The following is a 27,735-nucleotide window of genomic DNA, read 5'->3' on the forward strand; positions in this document are numbered from 1 at the left end:
CAAAACTGTACTTCATTCAACAACACAACACCGTACTTCACCCAACAACACAAAACTGTACTTCATCCAACAACACAACACCGTACTTCATCCAACAACACAAAACTGTACTTCATCCAACAACACAACACCGTACTTCATCCAACAACACACCATACTTCATCAAACAACACAAAACCGTACTTCATCCAACAACACAACACCGTACTTCACCCAACAACACAAAACTGTACTTCATCCAACAACACAACACCGTACTTCATCCAACAACACAACACTACTTCCATTAATTCTGAACCAGCAAAAGAAAGTCAAAAGCACTTCCTCTGGAAGTTAGGTGGCCAGCCCTTTAAAAAGCACTGGCAGGGATGTCCTTCATGCAACTGAACACTTGTTCAGCTGGCAGTGATTGAGAGGGGATTAACTGGACTGAGCGATCCAAAATACCAGGTCGTGCGCCACGTCAGCATTATCTGCTGTTTGATGTCACTATCTGCCACTCTGCATACTTCCCACATAGACACAATCACCTGCGTCAGAAGAAGCCAGCAATAAATGGCCAACTTTTTTCAGTTCAGGGATTCCATAGCGCCAGCAACAGTGGCACTATGAAGGCCTATTTCACATCCTTTATCCTTGCAACACGAGTGAGGTGGAAGTGCTTGATAGTGAAACAGGATGACAAGAATGTGTTCCAGTCCCAGCATTGACCTTCAGCCATTAAATTCATCCCAAAAATCCATTTTAAAAAGTGCTTTGAAACAACCATTACCGGGGTATTATTCTATATCCGTTCAGTTAATACCAGTGAAATTCAGAATTAATGCAGATTTCAATTTAGGTGAAATGTAAGTCATTAAAATTGAGAGTTAAGATCTTTTCTCTATGAAATCAAACTTCTAAGATTAGTTTTGATGTGCTATATTTTTAAAAGTGCTTCCAATTTATTTTTATAGTCCTGTTAATAAAAATCTATTTTGGCCACATTTTCCTTATCCTTTGACAACTTTATTTAAAGTAGTTGCAACTGAACTTCAAAAGGTAGATGAAATATAATGAACTGTAATGAGTTGTAAATAGTTCCACTTATAAACTATACGGACCAGCAGAAGGTATATTACTTATAATGCATATAGGCCTGAAGCAGGTGTATTATAGTAATATTTGAAATGCATACTATTAACCAATCAAAAGTACTTGTTTTAGGCATGATTGAATGCTAGGCAAGAGAACATATGTCAACTGAACATTTCACTGCTGTCTTGAATGTTATCATGATGTATTTTGCCAGCAGTAGTACATCTATCATAGATGGACTTAAAACTTACACAAAATGTACATTCTCATTAATGATGAGTGGCTAATTCATCTTACCACGGCATAATTAATGTTTTTTCCACAGAATAATTTTTCATTGTTTGTTATGATGCATTTTCAACATGTTTTGTTACCTTTTCTCTATCTGCATGCCTATCACGATGTCATTTCCAAAAGATCTATGTAAGTATTAACCTGGTTTAATGTTTGCTTGCAGTTTGAGTGTTCCTTTACAAGGTTGGCTTGTAACAGTATATCAGGACTCCAGCATTTGTGATCAATCATGTACCAGAACTTAATTTTTTGATAATTGCACATGTTTAAAAAGCACAAAGAAATAATATGCGCATAATTTATTAATATCCAGTTCATTAACTGTATATACTGTTTTTAACTATTTTAATCATCCAATGTATGCAGAAATTTAATGATGGCTTCTCTGTGTTTTCAACCTCCTTTTTGAATGAAGTTACTGATTTTGTTTGGAACTTCCTGACTCTGACTCCCCAAAATATTATCTGTATGCATAAATAAGTGAAAGGAAGGTTGCAGAAATATTAGTGGTATAATAATTACAGAGTCTTGAAGCACAGTGGGTAGTATCCCTACCTCTGAGCCAGAAGCTCTAGCTTCAAGTCCCATTCCAGGACTTGATGGGCACGGAAGGTGTGTTCATAACGTGGCCGAAAAGGTTGATTAGCAACCTGTAAATCTTTCCAGGATATGGCAAGCAATAAAAGTGGGAGAGTCTCCTGGTCAGCCATACTTGATGTGGAATGGTGTCCCTCGGGCTGTAGCCTCTGGTAACAGGCTAGCGATCTATTCCAAGCTACGGAAACAGATGTAAGCATGTGCTTTGACTGCCTCATGTGTCTCTAGGTGTGGGAAGAAAATACGAACATACGAAATGGGAGCAGAAGTAGGCTCGGCCCCTCGAGCCTGTGCCGCCATTCAATAAGATCGTGGCTGATCTGTTTGTGTTTTGAGTTCTACATTCCCACCTACCCTTGATAACCTTTGATTCCCTTGCCTAACAAGAATCTATCTACCTCTGCCTTAAAAATATTCAGTGACCCCACTTCCACTGCCTTCTGAGGCAGAGAGTTCCAAAGTCGCACAACCCTCTGAGAGAAAAAATTTCTCCTCATCTCTGTCCTAAAAGGGCGAGCCCTAATTTTAAAACAGTGCCCCCTAGTTCTGGACTCACCCACAAAAGGAAACATCCCTTCCATGTCCACCTTGTTAAGACCATTCAGGATCTTATATGCTTCAATCAAGTCAGTCCTCACTCTTCTAAACTCCAGTGGAAACAAGCCCAGTCTGTCTAACCTTTCCTCATAAGACAACGCACTCATTCCAGGTATCAATCTAGTATACCTCCTCTGAACCACCTGCAACACATTTACATCCTTCCTTACAGAAGGAGACCAAAACTGCACACAGTATTCAAGATGTGGTCTCACCAGTGCCCTGTATAACTGAAGCATAACATCCTTACTTTCATGTACAATTGCTCTCATAATAAAGGATAGCATTCCATTAGCCTTCTTAATTACTTGCTATACCTGCAAACTAACTTTTTGTCACTCATGCTCAAGAACACCTAGATCCCCCTGCACCTCGGAATCCTGCAGTCATTCTCCGTTTAAGTAATACTCTGCTTTTTTTATTCCTCCTGCCAAAGTGAACAACTTCACTATTTCCTACATTATACTCCATCTGCCAGATTTTTGCCCACTCACCCAACTGTCTGCAAACTCTTTATGCCTTCTTCACAACATACTTTCCAAACTATCTTTGTGTCATCTGCAAATTTAGCTACCATGCCATTGCTCCCCTCGTCTAAGTCATTGATGTAAATTGTAAAAAGTTGAGGCCCCAGCAGAGACCCCTGCAGGACCCCAATAGTTACATCCTGCCAATCAGACAAAGGCCCATTATGCATAGTCTCTGTTTTCTGCCAGCCAGCCAATCTCTATCCAGGCTAAATATGTCACCCACTACACCATGAACTTTTATTTTCTGCAATAACCTTTGATGTAGCACCTTATCAAATGCCTTCTGGAAATCAAGTACAGTATGTCTACAGGCTCCCCTTTATCCACAGCACATGCTATTCCTTCAATGAACTCTAATAAATTGGTTAAACTTGATTTCCCTTTCACAAAACCATGTTGACTCTTCCCAATTACCTTGAGCAGGATTTTCCAGCCATTGGGCAGGGCGCAAGCCCGAGAGCGGCCACAAAACCACGCACCGCCCGCGATCGGCCCCTGAGCACGATTTCACACTGGCTGGCCAATTAACAGCCAGCCAGTGTGAACGGCGCGCTGAGAAGCTCAGTGCTGCCCAGGTGGGGGTGGGAGGCGGGTGAGCGCGACGTCTGCGCAGGCACGGGGGAGCGCGCACTGAATGCCCCCTGAAGGCAAGGAGCTGCCTCAGGGAGCTGAAGATTTGTTGAAACAGAAATAAAGATTTTAAAAATAAGAGAAACATGTCCCCACATGTGAATCAGTTAAAAATGATGTCTAAAAATTTAACTTTTTAAAAAATTACTGTTGGATACCTCATCCCGACCGTGGGTGAGGTTTCATAAAAAATCCAAGGGCCGCCTAGCCTATTCATCTGCCTGCCAACCATAAGGCTGGACGGGCAGCGAAAAATTGTTTTTAATTAATTGATTATGAGCCTTAACAGGCCTCTTAGTTGTCAGCAGGTGTGCTGCTGACTCTCAAGTGATCCCACCGGCCGAAATATCACACGAGTGCGCGATGACGTCAGGACAGTCACCTGACATCATCGCGCAATATTTACGCCCTATCAGGTCGGGCGTACGCGCGCCCACAGGACATAAAATCCTGCCCCTTGTGTTTTTCTAAGTGCCCAGCTATAACTTCTTTAATGATCGACTCGAACACCTTTCCCACAACAGACATCAAGCCAACTGGCCTATAGTTTCCTGTTTTCTGCCTCCCTCCCTTCTCAAATAGAGGGTTATATTTGCTACTTTCCAATCTGATGAAACCTTTCCAGAATCTAGGGAATTTTGGAAAATTAACACCAATGCATCTACTGCCTCATTAGCCACCTCTTTTAAGACACTGGCATGAAGTCCACCTGGACCTGGAGACTTGTCAGCCCGCAGCTCCATCAGTTTGTTCAGTACCACTTCACTCATGATTGTAATTTCATTAAGTTCCCCTCTCCTTTCCACCTCCTGATTTACAGCTATTACTGGAAGGTTTTTATACCTCTATTGTGAAGACAGAAGCATTTCCTTATTATCTAATATTAACTCTTTGTCCTCACTCTCTTGAGGACCAACACTCATTTCACCTATTCTTTTCCTTTTTAAATACCTGTAGAAACTCTTGCTATCCATTTTTACATTTTGAGCTAGCTTCCTCTCATACTCTAATTTCTTTCTCCTGATTAACCTTTTTAGTCATTCTCTGCCGTCCTTTATATTCTGACCAATCATCTGACCTGCCACTCATCTTTACACAGTTATATGCTTTTTCCTTAAGTTTGATGCTTTCCTTAACTTCTTTAGTGAACCACATGGTGGGTCCTCCCTTTAGAATTATTCTCTATAGTAGGAATATACTTGTTCCGAATACTCTGAAATATCCCCTTAAATGCCTGCCACTGCTTCTCTATTGATCTGTCCCCTAGCCTAGTAGCCCAGTTCACTTCAGCTGGCTCAGCTTTCATGCCCACATAGTTGCCTTTATTTAAGTTTAAAATACTAGCCTTCCCCCTTTCATACTAGATGCAAAATCCAACCAGATTGTGGTCACTGCGACCTAGGGGTGCCTTTACTCTGAGGTCATTATTTAATCCTGTCACATTACACAATACTAAGTCTAATATAACCTGCTCTCTGGTTGGTTCCAGAACATGATGCTCTAAGAAACTATCTCGAAAGCATTCTCAGAACTCCCCATCCAGGCTACTACTGCCAATCTGGTTTTTGCAGTTGAGATATATATTAAAGTCATCCATGATTATTGCCGTCCCTTTATCACAAGCACCCAATATTTCTTCTTGTATACTTTGTCCTACATTGTGGTCACTGTTAGGGGGCCTGTAGGCCACTCCTACCAGTGAATTCTTTCCCCTACTATTCCTCATCTCCACCCGAGAGCGGCCACAAAACCACGCACCGCCCGCGATCGGCCCCTGAGCACGATTTCACACTGGCTGGCCAATTAACAGCCAGCCAGTGTGAACGGCGCGCTGAGAAGCTCAGCGCTGCCGGGTTGGGGGTGGGAGGAGTGCGAGCGCATAAGTCTGCACATGTGCGGGGGAGTGCGCACTGAGAGCTGAAGAATTTTAATATCAAGAATGAAGATTTTGAAAATGTGAAAATTATGTCCCCACATAGGATTCACTCACATGAACATAGACATAGTAAAAATTCTGTCAAAACATTTTAATTTTTAAAAATTAATGTTGGAAACCTCATCCTGAATGAGGTTTCCTCAAAAATGTAAAGGCTGCCTGGCCGATTCGCCTGCCCGCCAACCATAACGTTGGACAGGAAGCGAAAAATAACTTTTAATCAATGGCCTTAAAAGGCCTCTTAATTGTCAACGGGTGCACTGCCGACTCTCGCACACACCAGCTGACTGAAATATTGTGTGCTATTTTACGCCCGATTGGGTCAGGCATACAGGACGCAAAATTCTGCCCTTTGTTTTGATTGCTACACACATTGAGATACAGAGCCTTTAGTTTTGTCTTTTTGTTATCTTTGTGACATCTAGTTCTGATTCTTGGTGCATTCTCTCTGTCCCTTCCTGCCATTCTATGACCTCATTTCCCATATTACTATTTTCCTCTCTTATCTTGTCTGGATTCTTTGATATACCACATCTTTCCACATCTGGTCCCTTGCCTCCACTACTTAGTTTAAAACCCTCTCTACTTCCCTAGTTACACGGATCACAAGAACACTGGTCCCAGCATGGTTCAGGTGTAGACCGTGCCAACAATACAGCACCCACCTTCCCCAGTACTGGTGCCAGTGCCCCAAAATGTGGAACCCACTTCTCCAACACCAGTCTTTGAGCCACGTGTTCATCTCTCTAATTTTATGTACCCAATGCCAATTTGCATGCAGCTCAAGTAATAATCTAGGGATTATAACCTTTGAGGTTCAGCTTTTCAATTTAGTACCTAGCTCCTCATGCTGTCCATGCAGAACCTCTTTCCTAGTTCTACCTGTGTCGTTGGTACCTACATGGACCATGACAACTGGATCCCCCCTCCAACTGCAAGCTCCTCTCCAGCCCTGAGCAGATGTCCCAAACCCAGGCACCACGTGGGCAACACAGCCGGCTGGACTCTCGTTCTTTGCTGCAGAGAACAGTGTCAATCCACCTGATTATTCTGTCCCCTACTACCAGTACATTCCTTTTTGCTCCCCCCACTTGAATGGCTTCCTGTACCATGGTGCCATTGTCAGTTTGCTCATCCATCCTGCAGCCCCCACTCTCAGCCAAACAAGCTGAGAGAACCTCAAACCTATTGAACAATTGCAGCGGCTGACACACCTGCCCTCTGGGTCCCCTCACCTGCTTCACTCACAGTGACACCCTCCTGTCCCTGACCACTGACCAATTCAGAAGACCCTATCCTCAGTAGTGACTGCCTCCTCATATAAAGCATCCAGGTAACTTACCCCCTCCCTGATATGTCGCAGTGTCTGCAGTTCAGCCTCCAGCTCAATGACACTGAGCCAAAGTTTCTCAAGCCGCAAACACCTCCTGCAGGCATGTTTGCCCTGGATCGCAATGTTATCCAGCAGATCCCACATGCTACAGCCTTGACACATCACCTGTCCTGTCATCCCTAATGTGTTTTAAATAATTACTTAATTATATTATTCGCTTATTTTGTTGCTTTTTTATATATTTTATTAACTTTACCACCAATTTGTTTACTATTTTAAATATTAGGAATAGAATAAACCTTAGCCACTTACCAGATACCTACTAAACAGCTAGCTCCTTTCCCTGTAAGAATCAATTCCTACAGGGTGATAAAGATAGAAAAAGGAAACTAACACTTCTTCCCCCACTTCACCGAACTCCCCCTCTCACCAAACTCCAAGTCTGCATTCAGTTTCCTCAGCTGCATTAATTTGCCCAGAAGAAGAAAAATTACACGGTAGCAACAATGTAAGAATACTAAAGAAGGAAAATTGGACTAGAGGCAGGTAGTGGAAATCAAGAAATTTCCCAGCTCAGTGTGCCCAGATTTTCATTCTGGGTAGTGAGGGGTGGGTGGATGCTAACTAGAATCTGGCCCACCTCCCCCAAATTAGACGTATAGACTTTTTTATTATTCGTTCAAAGATGTGGCCATCACTGCCTAGGCCAGCATTTATTGCCCATCCCTATTTGCCCTTGAGAAGGTGGTGGTAACTGCCTTCTTGAATCACCTGCTCTTAGTCAAGAATGCATAATAAGGCTTGTCTGAGAGCCCAGATAAAGATTAGTCTGTTGAAACAGCTGCAAGCAAGGGAAAACATTGCTTCATTAACAGCTTTCTCTCTTAGATTGATTTCCTAGATTGATTTCCTAATTGCTCAATGTTTATTTACACAAAATAAAGATGTGTGAAGTGCTTGCAGTTTCTGCTATTGACACTTTAAAGGGCTGGCTGATTGACACTTTTATAGGGCTGTAGTAAAAGTAGCTTTTTGTAAGAGATTTATGAAAGATTGACTCTTTTTAAAGCTTTTTCACACATGAAATTGTTACTATACGGTTCATTGGTTCTATGCAGTCTATATACTGGGTAAGTGGGCATTGAAGTGCCATAAGTTGGTATGGCAGGTTGGGGGTTGATGGAGGGGCATAGGTAGGCATGGGGGCATGAGTGGCCTTTTGTGGTGGGTGAAGGGGCATAGGTTGGCATGGGAGGGCATGAGTAAAATGTTTTGAACTTACCTTTCAAAAGATTTCCTCAGACAGACTTCATGACACTTCTGAGGGGCCATTAACCACGATTCATTGAAGAGCTGGCCTGACTCCATGAAAATTGCAGAGTGGTGGGGAATGCCTACCCCCGCAATGGAGCAAGCCAGGTCAGGAGTGCAGCGTGTGAGCTTGCACTTTTATCCCACACTGACAGAAATTGGGGGTGCCAGGAATGGGGCGGGGAATCCAGGAATCTGGTCCAGGCTGCCATTTTTAAAGGTCTGCAGAGTCTCCCTGACTGTGAAAATGTAGGCTGTTGAGCTCAATAACTGTGTTTACTATCAGTCACATGTAGCTGTCCTTTGGATAAAGTTGCAATGTTTAAAATGAAACATGGAGGTGGGAGTTGAGGGTGAAAAATCTCACTTCACATTGACAGGGTTAATAAAGGAACATTTTTGGTAGTATCCATGGTGCAATCAGCATGCCAGAGCTTGTCATGCTTGAAAAAGCACAGAATATCATGTGTGAAAAGAATAGGTAGGAGAGATTAGCGAAGCAAGGAGAGTGAAGTATATGTACAGTATCTGTAGTCAACGACTTCCTTAAATTTTTGTACTTGCAACTCATTTCTTATTGGTTTTTAGATTGCAGATATATTTCAAATAAATCTTTTCACATTGCCTCTATCCTGTGTCATCTCCACTATTATAAATAAATTGAACAGCATTAATGTTGAATATGCTTATGTACTGCCAGGTTTACTGTGAAGTGGAGCTCAAACGTAAAGCACTTGTGCAAGCCAATTCTGACTTAGCTGCTGCTGCAGAGAAACTTGAGGTCATTAGGAAAAAGCTTGCAGTAAGTACTATGAATTGTAATTAACCTCCTGTGAAATATGGTTTGCTTTTATTTTAAAAAACTTATTAAAAGGCTATGCTATGCATTGAATTACATCAAATGTTGCAGTGTCAATTTGATAAGACAAATCTATATTTTAATAGCTGCAGTGAGATAAACTCACCAAAGTAACAATCATTCAGTAACTCTGATAATGTTTGTTCCTTAATCCTTATATTCTTCAGATATGGATAATGTGCAATGTATAACACAAGGCCACAGGCTAAGTTAGCCTGTCATATGCAATATCAACTCTGATGCAATTGCTATGGCTGGATCATAAATCAATCACTACACTGACTACTATGAAATCTAGTTCCTGGTAAATTGACCCTTGATAACTCTTGAATACTACAGTAACCATTCAATGTCGAAAGCATTTATAAATCATGATTTATTTTCTATTATGGATAGTGTACATTGGAAAAAATACATATTTCACTGCTGAAAGTATTTGTATCTGTGAACAACTCCTTGAGGAAAATAAAAGGGAAAATCGTATTATGAATACCAAATCTTTGCTTAGAACTATTTTCGCTGGATATCACAAAACCTATTATGGAATCATCGAATGGTTACAGTTCCAGAAAGAGTCCATTTGGCCCATTGAGTCCATGCCAGCACCCTGGAACTGGAACTTCGCTAGTCCCACTCCCACTGCCCTTTTCATGCAACCCTGCAAAATATATATTAATGGGGATATATATCATGGTGTAATCACCATCACTGGACTAGTAATCCAGGGGCCCAGGCTAATGCTCTGGGGACACATGTTCAAATCCCACCATGGCAGCTGGTAGAATTTAAATTCAATTGATAGGTTAAAAACAATTTGCAATTGGAAGCTAGTCTCAGTAATGGTGCCATGAAACTATAATTGATTGTTGTAAAAACCCATCTGGTTCACTAATGCCCTTTAGGGGAGGAAATCTGCTGCCCTTACCTGGTCTGAACTACACGTGACTCAAGACCCACAGCAATGTGGTTGACTCTTAACTGCCCTCTGAAATGGCCTAAAAGCTACTCAGTTCAAGGGCAATTAGGGATAAGCAATAAATGCTGGCCTTGCCAGCAACACCCATAAAAGAATTTAAAAATCCAATATAAAGAAAGAATAAAAGTATACAAACCTGTTGTTGGTGCATAATTGCACAGTATAAAGGACTAATGACAATATTTTTAATAATTTACAGTATATTAAAGATAGACGTTGTGGACAATTATGGAGTGACACATTGTTAAAGTCACCAATGTTATGCTGCTGCGGTCACTGTAACAGCCGAGGAGTTCTGTGTCTGGAGTGAAGAGTGGAAGTCAGAGCATAAGCATGCTAACGCATCATGGTATCAATCTCACCTACGAAGAAACTAGTATCATTCAAAACTGCCACATTAATGCAGCTTTCCATTTAGCCTCACATTTTAAATTTATCTTTTCTCCTCCCACGCCAGAAAAGATGGACAGGTGGCCTCTGAACGTTGCTTTATAAATCTACACACAGCACTGCACAAAAGGGCTCGGGGTGATATTCTGCAATTCTTCCCTGTTAAGAATCACCTTGCCTCTTCTCAGTGGTAGATACATTGACATGTGGAGAATTGAGAATGAAAATCTCATTCTTGGAACTCCATAATTTGTTATGACTATGGCCAGAATCTTCGGGTCGACGATCAGGGGCAGAATGACACGCTGTGATGTCGGGCGTGTGTCCTGACATCACCGTGCGTCATTCTGATCTTCAGTTCGGTGGGCGCGCAGCGGAGTTGGCTGCACGCTCGCCAAAATGTCAAAGGCCTATTAAGGCCATTTAAAACCTAATTAAAATAATTAACTGAGCTGCCCAAGGTTAAGGTTGATGGGGATTACAAAGCTTTATCTCCGGGTGTGATGTCCGGTAGAGGCAAAGGCGGGAAAGGTCTCGGTAAAGGGGGTGCGAAACGGCACCGGAAAGTCCTCCGAGATAATATCCAGGGAATCACTAAACCTGCCATTCGCCGCCTCGCTCGTCGCGGTGGCGTTAAGCGCATCTCCGGCCTCATTTACGAGGAAACTCGCGGGGTTCTCAAGGTTTTCTTGGAAAATATCATCCGCGACTCGGTCACCTACACGGAACACGCTAAACGCAAGACTGTTACTGCCATGGATGTGGTCTATGCCCTGAAACGCCAAGGCCGAACTCTGTATGGGTTCGGTGGTTGAGAACTTAACTTAAGGTTGATGGGCAGGCAAAGAGCCCAGGCGGCCTTCGCATTTATCATGAAGCCTCATCCACGGGCGGGATGACGTTTCATGAAGGTTTTTAAAGATTAATAAAAATTTTTAATAAAGTTCATTGACATGTCCCAGTTCATGTGACACTGTCACATGAGGGGACATGTCTTAAATTTTTTAATTTTTCTTTATTAAAATTTTTTAAAATCACACTAATCTCCCTGAGGCAACTCCGTGACTCAGGGAGATTTCTTTACTCTTTTGCCCGCATGCGCGGAGGAGCGCAGGCCCTGACTCAGCCTCGCACAGGGAGCACTCAGCACTTCCGGGTGCGCGTCACGCTGGACGGGCCTTAATTGGCTTGCCCACGTAAAACGGCAGCGCGCAGCCAATTGCGGGCGGCGATCGGCTGCGTGCCTGCCCACCCACTCCCACCCAACTCCCCAGATGGGGAGAAAATTCTCCCCTATGGGCTGGATTTTAAGTCTCGGGTCGAAGCCCTGATGTTGGTTGCATTTGATCCCAACCCCACATTATGGCAACACTTTGATGGAATCTCACTTTGGCAGGGTGAGCATTCCATCAACACCAGTGGCATGCCAAAGTTCTGGATTCACAGAATCACAGAATCACAGCGCAGAAGAGGTTCTTCGGCCCATCGAGTCTGCACCGACACTTGAGAAACTCCTGACCTATCTACCTAATCCCATTTACCAGCACTTGGCCCATAGCCTTGAATGTTATGACATGCCAAGTGCTCATCCAGGTACTTTTTAAAGGATGTGAGGCAACCCACCTCCACCACCCTCCCAGGCAGTGCATTCCAGACCGTCACCACCCTCTGCGTAAAAAAGTTTTTCCTCACATCCCCCCTAAACCTCCTGCCCCTCACCTTGAACTTATGCCCCCTTGTGACTGACCCTTCAACTAAGGGGAACAGCTGCTCCTTATCCACCTTGTCCATGCCCCTCATAATCTTGTACACCTCGATCAGGTCGCCCCTCAGTCTTCTCTGCTCCAATGAAAACAACCCAAGTTTATCCAACCTCTCTTCATAACTTAAATGTTTCATCCCGGGCAACATCCTGGTGAATCTCCTCTGCACCCCCTCCTTCCTATAATGTGGTGACCAGAACTGCACACAGTACTCCAGCTGTGGCCTCGCTAAGGTTCTATACAACTCCAACATGACCTCTCTACTTTTGTAATCTATGCCTCGATTGATAAAGGCAAGTGCCCCATATGCCTTTTTCACCACCCCACTAACATGCTCCTCCGCCTTCAGAGATCTGTGGACACACACGCTAAGGTCCCTTTGTTCCTCAGAACTTCCTAGTGCCATGCCGTTCCATGAATACTTCCTTGTCAAATTACTCCTTGCAAAGTGTATCACCTCACACTTTTCAGGGTTAAACTCTATCTGCCACTTATCTGCCCATTTGACCATCCCATCTACATCTTCCTGTAGCCAAAGACACTCAACCTCACTATTAACCGCCCGGCCAATCTTTGTGTCATCCGCAAACTTACTAATCCTACTCCCCACATAGTCATCTATGTCGTTTTTATAAATGACAAATAATAGGGGACCCAACACAGATCCCTGTGGTACGCCACTGGACACTGGCTTCCAGTCACTAAAGCATCCTTCTGTCATCACCCTCTGCCTCCTATAACTAAGCCAATTTTGAATCCACCTTATCAAATTACCCTGTATTCCATGTGCATTTGCCTTCTTTATAAGTCTCCCATGTGGGACCTTGTCAAAGGCTTTGCTGAAATCCATATAAACTACTGCACTACCCTCATCTACACACCTGGTCACCTCCTCAAAAAATTCAATCAAATTTGTTAGGCATGACCTCCCTCTGACAAAGCCATGCTGACTATTCCTGATCAAACCTTGCCCCTCCAAGTGGAGATAGATACTCTTCTTCAGAACTTTCTCCAATAGTTTCCCTATCACTGATGTGAGACTCACTGGCCTATAGTTCCCTGGCTTATCTTTACAATCCTTCTTAAACAGCAGAACCACATTAGCTGTTCTCCAGTCCTCTGGCACCTCTCCCGTGGCCAGAGAGAAATTAAAAACTTGGGTCAGAGCCCCTGCGATCTCCTCCCTTGCCTCCCTCAGCAGTCTGGGACACAAATCATCCGGACCTGGAGATTTATCCACTTTTAAGCCTGCCACTCCCTATATCAATTTGCTTAAGAACCTCGCAGTCTCTCTGCCTGAGTTCGATACCTTCATCCTCATTCTCTTGGGTGAAGACGGATGTGAAGTATTCATTCAACAATCTAGCAATGTCCTCTGGCTCCACCCATACATTGCCCCCTTGGTCCCTAATGGGCCCTACTCTTTCCCTGGTTATCCTTTTCCCATTGATATACTTATAGAATATCTTGGGATTTTCCCTACTTTTACCAGCCAGAGCTTTCTCATATCCCCTCTTTGCTCTCCTAATTGCTTTCTTAAGCTCCACCCTGCACTGTCTGTACTCCACTAATGCCTCTGCTGATTTGCTTCCCTTGTACCTGCTAAAAGCCTCTCTTTTCCCTCTCATCGTAACCTGAATATCTCTGGTCATCCATGGTTCTCTGGGCTTGTTACTCCTTCCTATCACCCTAGAGGGAACATGTTGAGCCTGTACCCTCCCCATTTCCTTTTGAACACCCCCCACTGTTCCTCTGTAGATTTCCCCACAAGTAACTGTTCCCAGTCTACCTTGGCCAGATTCTGCCTCATTTTACTAAAATCCCCAATCCAAAACATTTTTTTGCAACTTGTCGATTTCTTTGTCCATAACAAACTTGAACTGTACCATGTTGTGGTCGCTATCGCCAAAATGCTCGCCCACCACCACCTCAGCCACCTGTCCAGCTTCATTCCCCAGAATTAGGTCCAGCACTGCACCGTCCCTTGTTGGACCCTCTACATATTGACCTAAAAAGTTCTCCTGTACACATTTCAAGAAATCCACTCCATCCAAGCCCTTAACACTATGTCTATCCTAATTAATGTTGGGAAAGTTGAAACACCTAATATAATTACTCTATTGTTATTGTTTATACACACCTCCGCAAATTGTGCACATATTTTCTCCTCAATTTCCCACTGACTATCTGGGGGTCTATAATAAACACCTAACAGTGTTCAATGTTATAGACATATTTGAGGCAGGTTTCTGACTGGATTCTTGTGTAGAATTTTCGGGTTGCCGGGCGGCCGCAATTGGCGGGTCTGGGAGCAGCAGGAGAACGGACCGCCGACTGCGATCGGCTCCCGACCGCGATTTCACGCTGGCTGGCCAATTAACGGCCAGCCAGCGTGAGAGGTGCGCTGAAAGGCTCAGAGCTGCCGGGGTTGGGACAAGAGGAGGGCGAGCGCTGACGTCAGCGCGGGCGTGGGGAAGCACTGAAAGCTGCCTCAGGGAGCTGACAAATTTAAAATCAATAAAAACAGAATGTAAAATCAGGAAAAAAATAACCACTTGTCAAAATGAGACACTTCAACAGACGGATGATGACATTTTTTTCAAAACATTTTAATCTTTTTTTAATTAACCACGGAAACCTCATCCTGCCCTTAGATGAGGTTTCCTCAAAAATGCAAAGGCAGCCTGGCCGATTCACCCACCCGCCAACCATAATATTGGACGGGCAGCGAAAAATCAGCATCAATTGCTACTTAATAGGCCTCTTAATTGTCAGTGGGCACGCTGCCAACTCTTGCACGTGGCCGCCAACCAAAATATCGCGCGAGTGCACAATGACATCGGGACGCTTGCCTGACGTCATCGTGTGCTATTTCACACTTGAGCGTGTCGGGCCCGCCCCTGCATGCCGAGCGGAAAATTCTACCCCTTGTCTCTGCTGGAGACCTTGTCTGGGGGTAAGGGGAAATGTCATGGTTGCCGCAAAGCTTTGATGCACTGAGTGAGATTCCAAAGACTGCCATGGCCCCTAAAATTTTAAAAGTTTGCACCCCCATCCCTCTACTCACATTTACCACTCCCTTTCTTCAAAATTACACTGGGGAACTTGTGTAATTCCAATGGAAACTCTTCCTCAATATCTATAATGCAAGAAGGACCTTCTACTGGGTAACTCAAAGCCTGCGTTGCAGTTACATTCAGAATAGGGATATGAGTTTGCCCACCTTAGTCCGACTGTGTGTGAGAGAGGAGGAAATTTGATTGGAATCATTCCATCATGAAGCACGTCTGAGAGCTGGCATTGATGGTGTTGTTGGATATCTCTGAATTACAAAAGCGCATTCTCCTTACGAAGGAGGTCACTGTGGTTTGGGGAGATGGCTAAGAAGAAATTTTTGAAAAGTAAAAATGCAACAAAGCACTCCTGGATTGAATATTCTTTTACGTATTTGAAGCTTTTCCACCCAAATCAGCTATAATCACACTTAAAGAAAAACAAATATTTAAGAAGTCCAATAAATTCAGATTGCCTTAAACATAGCTAAGGCATTTTTTATTGCTGACTTTTCCTGTCCCTTATAATCCTGTCATAAAATTTTGATTATTTAGATGCTGAAATCAGATCTAAAATTGTTATCTTGTTTTTTTAAAGAAGAACCACAACGCCCCATTTAACAAAAGTGTCATTAACATTGAGAATTTTATGGTTGTGACTACTTTTGTGGTGTGATAGTCAAAGGACTGCATGGATTCACAGCACCATGAACATTAGAAAATGAACACCTAAAAACACAAGCCACCATGCCATTGTACTATAGATCATGGATCGTTACCTGAGTTGTATCAAACAAGATTCCTTTTAAACGCTTCTCTAAAATTATAATTTTTTTAGCTTTCTTAAGTGTAGAGTTACTACACCTTTGAATGTTGATTATCTGTAATAATGTAGCAACAGCCAAACCCATGAAAAGAGTAACATTTTCAGTTATAACAGAATTCATTAAAATGGAGGAATCTAGTTAAATGCTGGGTATGAAGTGTGTTTTAAATTGCACCTGATGATTAAGAACAAATGTACTGGGCATTTAATGTGTAGAAGGACTGCAAGATAATTAACTGGCATGCATAAAGATTCATGCTTTAGACAAAATTTTAATTTCGCACATAAATGTGCCTGATGTAGGCAGCATTTAATCACATAGCTGACAGGAGTAACTACTTTCATTTAACCTTGACTGAAGATCATGAATTCTAACAGGTTTAATTGGATACATCATTTAACAGAATGAACAGAGCAAATTTTCTTCAATTCATAGGTTCTGATTGACATGCACCAGCAATAAGGCCTAGTACAATTAAAGCTGATCTGCATTTGTGGCCCTGGCAGACATTGCCATAGTGATGTGACACTGTTTGATCATCATGGCACCAAAACTTGATTGAACTTTCACTTGTTTTGAAAAGGGCAGCACTTCAAATACAAAGAGATTCAGAGAGAAAATGTAGCTACTTTGAAATTATCTGCAAACATCAAAATATGCATCTGCATTTATTCTAAAACTACTCATATTAGTATATAAAGAAAAAAATACATGTGCTTTTTCATATTTAAAATTATTTATAATAGTCAAAAGCAGCATAGATATGGCAGCATTTTCCTCATAGATTTGAAATAACTAATACAGATTAATATTTATATTAATATCTTCATTTACATTACCTTCATTTTTACAATACAGGATGAAATTTAAGGTGTGTTTTTTGAAACATGAAAAAATGTTACTGGTCTCAGCATTCTGTCTTATTTAAATAAAATCTTAGAAGAATACATTGTGTATGATATTTTATGCATAATTTCCAAGATAATGTACTTTGCATGCATGCTTGAAAATTAGCCTTTAGATATTGTACACAATTTACTCTGAGCATAGATCATCTACCTAAAAGATTAACTCTGTTTCTATCCCCACAAATGCTACCTCACCTTCTCAGTATTTCCAATATTTCCATAATTTTTTGTTTTTATTTCAGATTTCTAGCATTTGCAGTATTTTAATTATTACTTAATTGTAATTATATCATAATATCATTTAAGACAGAGTTGAGGAGGAATTTCTTTTCCCAGAGGGTCATTAGTGTTTGGAATTCTCCTTCCCAGCAAGCAGTGGAGGCTGCATCATTGCATATATTCAAGGCTGAGTTAGATTTTTGATCGACAAGGGAGTCAAGGGTTATGGGGTCAGGCAGGAATGTGGAGTTAAGGCACTGCCATATGAGGTTTGATCTTGTTGAATGGTGAAGCAGACTTGAGGGGGTGAATGGCCTACTCCTTCTCCTATTTCTTATGTTCTCATATGTCTTCAACACTGGTTAAATTCAGAGCCCACTGGAATAAAAATGTAATCAAACAAGTAGTACTTGTCACCATTTTATTTGTTCTTTAGTATCTCTTATCCTCAATGGATGTTGATTTGATTTTTTAAATTTTACTTTGAAACTATTTCAGAAATTGAAGTACAATGGATCATGTCTTTTTTGTGTAAGTTTTTTCTGCACAATCTTGCCTCCAATGCGAATGTAGATGATTCTTTTTTTCACCATTCCTTTTCTCTCATGAGCATTGTTTACTTTCTGTTGTGACTGGGAAATTGTCCAGCTTTCTCCTTTTAGAATGATATGACGGAAGTTTATATATTATCTGTAGTGATCAGCAGACATATTGGCTCCCTTAGTGAGCAGCCGAAGGTTATGTAACCAAGTTCTTATAATTCACCATATATAACGGATGTCAAATGATTTAATTATTCAAATATTATTTACATGAATAATAAATGATATTTTGCATATACAGAATATGCAAGTACAAAATAATGCCTATTGAAAATTGTGGCAAATCTCAGGGAAAAGAAATCAGTCTTTTACGCCAGGGACATTTCACTGGCAGAAGTTCTAAGTTCTGCATTTAAAACCAGAAAGAACATGCTGCCACAGAACAATGTGTTGAATTTTTAAACAAAATGCATATGAGGAATTTTAACCCTTTCAGCAGGCAGATGTGGAGTTACAATCACCCAGGTTACTTACATTTCAGAAAGCTGCCAGGATCCCAATGTTTGACTTTTAACCTGCTCTATTCAGCAAGCAGCAAAGGCACCCACCCAACGCACGTTGTGTCCTGATAATGTAATTGATTACCTAATAGCAATTTTAACTGAAGACCTGGGAGAGGAAGCCACTGTAGTTTTCCCACCAGGTGAAGACTTGGAAAAGGGGGCCGGGGCCAGAAGAGACCCAAAAGTTTACTTTAGACTTTCCTTTTGTGGTAGGAAGAGCAGGATTGTTGTAATGGAGTGTCAACCTAGAGACTGTGTTTTAATTCCAACTGCTTTTCATTATTGAAAGGAATTAGACATGAGCTTGACTGGATTAACAACGGCCTTTGAAAGAGCCACGTCTGAAAAAGTCCGTTGTCAGGATGAAGTGAACAGAACCAATAAGACAATTGAACTGGCTAACAGATTAGTGAAAGGATTAGAGGTGAGACCATATAAAACCTCCCGGTGCAGCAATATACCTATTATGTTATGGCGTGTTGTGCATCTCAAAATAGTTTTAATAATTTAAAACAGCCAAACTGCTTTAAATATCTTAATACCATAAGCACCTCTGCTCTATTTTAACATACTCTTTTTCCACTGTTAAATAAAATGTTGGCACAGTTGTTAAAATCTAAATGCTGCAATGTAAAATATTTGCCTTGATATCATTTGTAAGATGTATGCTGCTCAGCTTCATTTTCATCAAAAGAAAATAAGAATAATTTAGCAGTCTATATAGCTTTTATTTTCTGCTATGAGAGCATTTATTGATGTTTTAAATTTTTTGTTGTTTTTCCTACGTTAGTCAGAGAATGTACGCTGGGCTCAGTCTGTCACACAGTATCATGAACAGGAGGAAACTCTCTGTGGAGATGTTCTGTTGATGACAGCTTTCATTTCTTACGCTGGTTCTTTCTCAAAGAGGTATCGATATGAGCTTGTTCAAAACATGTGGATGCCTTACCTGAGAAGCCAAAAGGTAGATATTTTAGTTGCTAATGGTAAAATGTATTTTCATACAACAGTTCTTGGAACTATTTTCATCATAAATGCTAATAACATGATCTCAATAGTATTGGTGATCTTCATTGTGCTTATGTCACCTTTTAAAATTTACTAATTATAATAGGACCATAGACAGTTTAAAAAACTTTTGGTCAGGTTTAATGAAGGCTTATCTCTGGGAACTGAAGCATATTTAGTTGATTGTAAATTTGTTTTTATTCTGAATGAAAAAGAGATGAGTTTATCTACATAGGAGTGAAATAACACAAGCGATGCAAATATATTTTTGTGACATTACAAATAGTATGTAATTCATTTTTGCTGAGTCTGCCAGCAAAGCTAGAATTTTTAAGGGTTTTTTTTGTTTTCTTCATCACTAACTAGTATAATCATGGCTCTTAGGTGTTTTGTTGTATGTATATACCTCTCAAACTGAAGCCCAACTTGATAAAGCTGCTCTGGTAATTTAGTATTTCCACAGGCCTTCAGTCTTTTGCAATTTTTGATAGTTCCCTTTCTTTGGCAGACTTTGCAACAAATCCAATTCTCCCCAAGACTCAGAATACAGAAAGGAAGAGGCAAATATATACACGGCTAAAACTTTGTTTGCGCGGTACCACTTCAAAGCAGTGCCATGTAAACGACAGTGATTCCCCTGAGCCAGACAATGCTGCGGCTGCTTTCAGGGCAACCCCTACCAGCTTTCTCATTGATATCATTGAAGAAACTCAGGGGGCCTTGCAGGTAGTGAGAAACCCATGGGGTTGCCTGCCCCAGGAAATTGATGTGGTCTACGTGGCACTGCTTTGATGCAGAATTACGTGAACAAATTTTTAACCCATAGTCCGCAATGCAGGTGATGAGCCCTACAATCTTGACTCCACTTGAACCGACCCAAAGATAGGCAAAATATGAAAGGTACAGTCTCCTTTCCTTCCAGGCTAACACAACAGAACAATACTTTTATATTTGTGGATGATTATCTTAATTGGACAAGATAGTTATTCACTTTTCCCCTCAAACTAGATAAGAAACCCAGCTGGGTGCTAGTTTCTTGTAGCATCTCAGTTGCCAACCTTTTCTGCTGCAGCTCTGCATCCAGCCCTTTTCTCTGAAATTTCAAAATTAACTTCACCTCTCACACTGCAGTCTTTATAAGTCAGTACCTTCAAGGAATAATGCAAATCTAATGGTATTAGTTTTGTGTATTCAAGCCAGATACCTTTGTTTCTCAGCCCACATCATTTAACCTTAGCGCTGCCCTAGCAGCTCAGCAATTGGACTGAGCTATTGTCAAAATGCTTTTTACTCTGTTGCATTTGGTACTCAGCCATTTCTGATGCTGATGATGGCAATTTTGGGGATTGTAATCTATCCACTTGGACCTGCTACCTCTTAAAATACAACATTGTACAATAAAATGGGAATGGTGGCATAGTGGTAATGTTACTGGATTGGCAACCAAGGGGTCTGACTAATGTTCCAGACACCTGAGTTCAATTTTCAATTTAATTAATTAAATAAATCTCGAATAAAATACTAGTCTCAGTTATATTGATGGTGAAACTACTGGATTGTCATAAAAATGCATCGGACTAACTAATGTTCTTTAGGAAAGGAAATCTGCCATCCTCAAACACCAGACCAGCCATTCAGTTGTATCAGATTTCTAAGGAAAAGACAAATAAGAATAAAAAAGGATGCATCACCCAGCATCAATCTAGACATCAGATATGATAAAGGCACACCCAGCCCAGCCAACACTGTACAGTCCTCCTCACTAACATCTGGGACTCAAGCCAAAAGCAGGAGCACTGTCCTACAGACCAGTCAAGCAACAACCTGACATAGTCATACTAGAATCATACCTTACAATCAACGTCCCAGACTCCTCCTCCTCATTCCCTGAGGTGGCAGCGCAGTGGTATACAGTCAGGCGGAGTCGCTCCAGGAGCCCTCAACATTGGCTCTGGATCTCATGAAGTCTTATGGCAAGGAAACCTCCTGTTGATTACCACTTACTGCCATCCCTCAGCTGATCAATCAGTACTCCTTCATGTTGAACACCATTTGGAAGGAGCATTGAGAGTAGAAAAGGCACAGAATGTACTCTGTTGGGGGACTTCAATGCCCATCACCAAGAGTGACTCAGTAGCACCACTACTGACCAAGCTGGCCAAGTCCTGAAGAGCATATCTGCCAGACTGGGCCAGGGGCAAGTAGCAAGCGAACTAACACGAGGGGAAAACTTATTTGATCTCGTCTTCACCAATCTATCGCAGATACATATGTCCATGACAATATTGGGCAGAGGTACCATCACACAGAATTTGTAGAGACAAAGACCAGTCTTCAAAATGAGGGCACCCCCCATTATGTTTTGTGGCACCAAGATAATGGCACAGGGGCTAGATTCAGAACAGATCTATCAACTCAAAACTGGGCATCCATGAGACACTGTGAGCTATCAGCAGCTGCAGAATTGTATTCCTTTGTAATATGGGTCAGCATATACCTCATTGTACCATTAACAGCAAGCTAATGGACCAATCATGGTTTGATGAGGCGTGTAGGAGAGCCTGCCAGGCTTGGGACCAGCATACCAAAAACAAGGTACCAATCTGGTGAAGCTACAACACAGAACTACAAACAGGCTAAACAGGGGGCGCAGCATGTTACAGACTGAGCTAAGAGATCCCACAACCAATGGATCGAATCAAAGCTCTACAGTCCTGTCATTTCAAATCGTGAATGGGTGTGAAAATTAAACGGGAGGAGGAGGCTTCAATCCAGAATTATGGCAAAGCCCAGAATGCAAAAGACGAGGCTGAAGTATTTGCAATCATCTTCAGCCAGGAGTGCTGAGTGGATGATTTATCTCGAGCTCCATCTGAGGTGCCCAGCATCACAGATGACAGTCTTCAGTAAATTTGATTCACTCCATGTGATATCGAGAAATAGCTGAAGGTACTGGATGCAACAAAGGCTATGGGCCCTGACAGCATTCCAGCAGCAGTACTGAAGACTTGTGCTCCAAAACTAGCCACACGTCTAGCTGAGCTGTTCCAGGACAGCTACAACTCAGGTATCTACCCAACAATGTGGAAAATTGGCCCGGTATGTCCTGTCCACACAAAGCAGGACAAATCCAGTCCAAGCAATTATCGCCCCTTCAATCTACTCTTGATTATTATCAAAGTGATAATCGTCAACATTGCTCTCAAGTGACCCTTACTCACCGATGCTCAGTTTGGATTCCACCAGGGCCACTTGGCTCTAGATCTCATTACAGCCTTGATCCAAACATGAACTAAAGAGTTGACCTCCATAGATGAGATGCGAGTGACTGGCCTTGACATCAAGGCAGCATTTGACCGAGTGTGACATTGAGGAGTTCTAGCAAAATTAAAGACAATAGGCATCAGGGGGAAAACTCTCCACTGGTTGGAGTCATATTTAGCAGGAAGGAAGGTGGTTGTGGTTGTTGGAAGTCAATCATCACAGCCCAGGATGTCGCTCCAGGAATTCCTCAGGATAGAGTCCTAGGCCTAACCATCTTCAGCTGCTTTATCAATGACCTTCCCTCCATCATAATATCAGAAGTGAGATGTTCGGTGATGATTCCACAGTGTTCAATATCATTTGCAACTCCTCAGATACTGAAACAGTCTGTACCCTCAAACAGCAAAACCTGGACAACATTCTGGTCTTGGCTGATAAGTGGCAAGTAGCATTCAGGCCACATATGTGCCAGGTAATAACAATCTCCAACAAGGGAGAATGCTCCCATCTCTCCTTGACATTCAACAGCATTACCATTGCTGAATCACCCACTATTAACATCCTGAGGGGTGACCATTGACCAGAAACTTGACTGGACTAGCCACATAAATACTGTGGCTTCAAGATCAGGTCAGAGGTTGGGAATTCTGCGGCGAGTAACTCACCTCCTCACTCCCCAAAGCCTGTCCACCACTTACAAGGCACAAGTCAGGGGTGTGCTGGAGTACTTTCCATTTGCCTGCATGAGTGCAGCACCAATAACAGTCAGGGAGTTCAACAGGACACTTGACTGGCACCCCATCCACTGCCTTAAACATTCACTCTCACTACCACTGGCACACAGTGGCAGCTATGTTTACCATCTACATGATGCACTGTAGCATTCACCAAGTCTTCTTCGACAGCATCTTCCAAACCATGGCTTCTACCACTAGAAGATGGAAGCAGGCGCATGGGAACACCAGCACCTGCAAGTTCCCCTCCAAGCAGCTCACCATCCTGGCTTGGAACTATATCATTATCCCTTCACCTTTGCTGGATTAACATCCTGGAACTCCCTCCCTAACAGCACTGTGGGTATACCTACACCACATGGTCTGCAGCAGTTCAAGAGGTTGGCTCACCACCACCTTCTCAAGTTGCAATTAGGGATGGGCAATAAATGCTGGCCTCTAGCGCTGCCCATGTCCCATGAATGAATATTGAGAAACATTTAGAAGAAAATAAATTATATTAGGATGAAAATTAAGCCAGCACCATGCACTCTTAGAAACTTTCCACAGGGCCATTTAAGAAGCAAAGTTTCTGGCCTCCTTAATTATGTCTAGCAGGGTAGGGAGGCCTGTGGTAGGAACCATGACTCTCAAGTCAGTGGTTCTGTGCTCCCACTTTAGTCAAAGGGTGGCTGCTCAGTACACCATGTAAAACCAGGGGCCGAGTTTTATGGCCCTGTTGCGGTGGGGACGGAGCTGTACACTGTGGCGAGCCATACGAAAGTCCATTGACTTCGGTGGGACCGGAAAATCCCACCGGCAGGAAGGGGCCGTTAAATTCCGCCCCCAGGCGTACTGGTGAATGTGGGGCTCACCTTGAAGATCCAGGTCTGGACCACAGCCTGAATGCTCAAGATTTTAGAAATCTACCACAGTCTCTAATCCTTCTTTCAAAAGAAGGCTGAAGGGCCATTTCAGGACTGTGTTAGCCTCCAGCGGGGGTGGTTCTAGCTTCCATGGCACAGACTGCAGAGATTGTGGTCTCTTGCAGTCGGTGGATATCGAAGATGCCCATAGTGGCGTGGACATATGTCCGTCGTATTTAAATGATCTCACCTCCATCTGGTAATAGATGAATAATGACAAGTTCACCAGGAGAAATTGTGGAGGAGCCTATCACACACCTGCACCAAGCAAACACATTTTCAGGCCCCATATATTTTTCCTCCTTTTTTTATCAATTTTATTCCTCTTCTTGTCCTTGAGCACTATACCCACAAACGCTGAACATTCTTCAGTTCTTTTCAGTTGTTTGAGAATGCCAATGGTTAGCTCCATGGTGTACTAATCACAGGATGACTCTCATTGTATGCACACTGTCCACAAGTGGTTGGGTGGTGGAGGGGTGTCATCGGCCTTTTGTAGAGTGGGTAGCCCTTGTCACTAAGCAACCACCTTCTGGACCGTCATTGTTGCTTGAATATGCTGGGTACATGCTGATGCAGAATCAAAGCATCATGGCTGCTGCCAGAATAACAAGCACCAACCAACTTATGTCAACTCTGTGCACGATCACACACCAGCTGCATTTTATGAGAGTGGATTCCTTGCAATTCCAGTCCATCTCCCATTGGAATGTAGCACTTGCAGAATCAAGTGTATGCAGTCGATGGCTTCCTGAAGCATTGGAAATCCTGCTACCCTGACAAGGCAACATGGCTACTTCCTCCTGCTTCTTTCTGCTTAAAGAAGATGATGAGGCCCCTTTCCTTCCATCATCTCCATCATTTGCCTGATGAGTTGATGCATGGCGAACTATGAGGTGTTGGCGATGTTGCTGGCTCTAGCCTGGAAGGACTTTGAGGTATTGAGGGCCATGGTGATCATGACAGCCACAGGCAGTGCCATCCGCACTTTGCTCTGCAACTACAGGTCAGGTTGTAAGGTGGTGTGACACGGTTCAGTGACCACCTCATTGGTGAATTGTAACCTCCTCAGACACTGCTCCTGGCTGAGATGAAGATAGCAGAAGTGCTCCCTGAAGATCCTTGGTGAGTAGGGCCTCCGATTGAGAGCTTTTCTCCTCTTTCCACTGCACACACATTTCCTACCCAGCTGTCTGTGTTCCATTTCCATGTTATATTGCAGCCCATGAGTGACTGTAACTATAGCCTCCATGAGAGAGAGCTGGCTTTCTACTCAGAGACCTTCAAACTCTACTGAATTCTTTGGAAAAATCCAACACAAGTCCCTTTTGACTCCAGAAACTTGTGAGTGCTACTCCAAGAAGAGTATCTGATAATTCTACAGCAGCAAAAGAAAGTCAAAAGTACCTCACCTGAAAGTCCAATGCTGATGCCTTTAAACAGCAACCGTGGGATAGTCCCTCATGCAGCTTAATATGTGTTCAGCTGTGAATGTTTGAGAGGGCATTAAAAGGAGCTGCGAGGTCCAACATTGCAGGTTAGGCACCAGTCAGCACTAGATGCTGAGTGTTGTCACAACACTCCCGGAATGACAGGCCCATGCCTCCAAGCATGGCAATCTGCACAGGCCATGTTGGAAGTGGCCAGAAATGGAGCAGTCACCATTTTCAGCACTTCCAGGCTTCCAGAGCGCCAATACCAGCAACACCTTGGAGCCCAATTTTGTGGCCTTTGCGTCCACAGTGGCACTGCATTCAAGTGCCTGAACTATAAATGTATTTTTATAATAAAACTATGACTGACTTTGAGGCCATGAGGAGCTTGTTCATCATGATAAGATGTTACCTGTCGTACAAACTAAGGAATAAGTTAATATCCTAATGCCTATTTTACATATGTTGTAGTAACCAGTATTTAACCATTTAATTTGAAGCTATAAGTCATTTGTATATCCTAATGTGCCAGTTAATGGACAAATACAAAAATGGTGTAAGTGGGCAAATGGTACAATTACATTACCCATCCAGACAAAAAATATAGTTCCACCAGAGGTAGTTTGGATCACAATAAATAATAAGACTTCCCTTATCGTGATAGAGCTGAGATTTTTAAATTATGTTTAAATACCTCACTCATGCAGAAGATATTGTAAAATGTATGTAGAAGGAAGTATTAACTTCACTTAATGTAGAAAATTCAAGATAAATTGTCCACGTGTTCCTTTGATTTTTATTTTTGCTAGTTTAAAATCTAGCAACAATAAACAATTCCGTTGTAAGCTTGGCGTTCCTACAGCAAGATTACTAACAAGAAGTAATTTTAAATGCATTAAATGATTTCACTTCTTGACCTAGGTTCCAATTCCAATGACTGAAGGTTTGGATGCTGTTGCCTTGCTCACTGATGATGCAACAATTGCAGCTTGGAACAATGAAGGCTTGCCCAGTGATAAAACATCCACGGAAAATGCCACTATTTTTTCCAACTGTGAACGATGGCCACTCTTGATTGATCCTCAACTTCAGGGAATCAAGTGGATCAAAAGCAAATATGGCACAGATTTGAAAGTCATTAATTTGGGTCAAAAGGGGTAAGACAATGACTGCTTAATCTGCAACGAGAATGTGCAAGAAAACAAAGTTTATCTTTCAAGGCACAATACTCATAGAAAAGGGCCGTCATTGACCTTTCATGTGAACCTCCTCCCTATCCTTTAAAGAAACAGCTGCATCTTTTCTACTCTGATAGTTACATAGGATTGCTTTTGGTCGCCCAGCAGGCAAGTGAGATGTTTGGGGTGAGATTGGCTGCCTGGGGAAGATTCCAGGCCACCACTTATTTACATGGGTGATGCAAGCTGTCAGCATGAAATATTCAGCTTGTCAGTTTGGATGTGAGAAATTTAGAACTATTGAGGTTCTTAAGAATCCGTAGCAAATGAAAGGGGAGGTGCATTTTTGATGTCAAAAGCAAGACAGAGCAGCTCTTGGAAAATGTCCTTGGGTGGAAGAATTCCAATGGACCCTGAGGTTTTTAAATGTGCCCGTGGATAGGCTAGTGGAGGAAATTCAGTAGAAGAAGAAGGACAACTTCACCTCAGATATTTAGCAGGTGCCAAGGCAAGTGAAGTAACAGGCTTGGCAGAAGTGGCATAACTTATGAATGTGAGCAGCATTATTTCCAAAATCTGCTTGCAGTCAGCAAGAAATTGAATAACCTCATCAGGAATGCAAACTTAAATCTCCCCTTCACATCTCATACACCACTGCCTAACTCTATCTTTGCCTCAGAACCATCAAACCTTCACCTCCCTGCCTCCCACTGCTATCCATAAGTTAGCACAGGAGATACTGCACTTCTTTTCTGCTTCTTCATAAACTACTACTGCCCTTACAATTACTCACCCATCATGTCCACAC

The 27,735-nt window shown here is 42.4% G+C and overlaps 1 protein-coding gene across 1 annotated transcript in view; it reads left to right on the forward strand.

Annotated features, from left to right (window-relative positions):
* dnah9l (dynein, axonemal, heavy polypeptide 9 like) overlaps window positions 1-27,735 on the forward strand; it is a 361,205-nt gene that overhangs the window by 248,681 nt on the left and 84,789 nt on the right. Inside the window, exons 41-44 of the mRNA XM_078552084.1 lie at window positions 9,006-9,107; window positions 18,695-18,829; window positions 19,196-19,369; window positions 26,671-26,906. Coding sequence (XP_078408210.1) covers window positions 9,006-9,107; window positions 18,695-18,829; window positions 19,196-19,369; window positions 26,671-26,906 — 647 coding nt within the window. The remainder of the gene's footprint in view (window positions 1-9,005; window positions 9,108-18,694; window positions 18,830-19,195; window positions 19,370-26,670; window positions 26,907-27,735) is intronic.

The sequence above is a fragment of the Cetorhinus maximus genome, chromosome 11 (assembly GCF_964194155.1).
Source record: "Cetorhinus maximus chromosome 11, sCetMax3.hap1.1, whole genome shotgun sequence".
Classification (NCBI taxonomy): domain Eukaryota; kingdom Metazoa; phylum Chordata; class Chondrichthyes; order Lamniformes; family Cetorhinidae; genus Cetorhinus; species Cetorhinus maximus.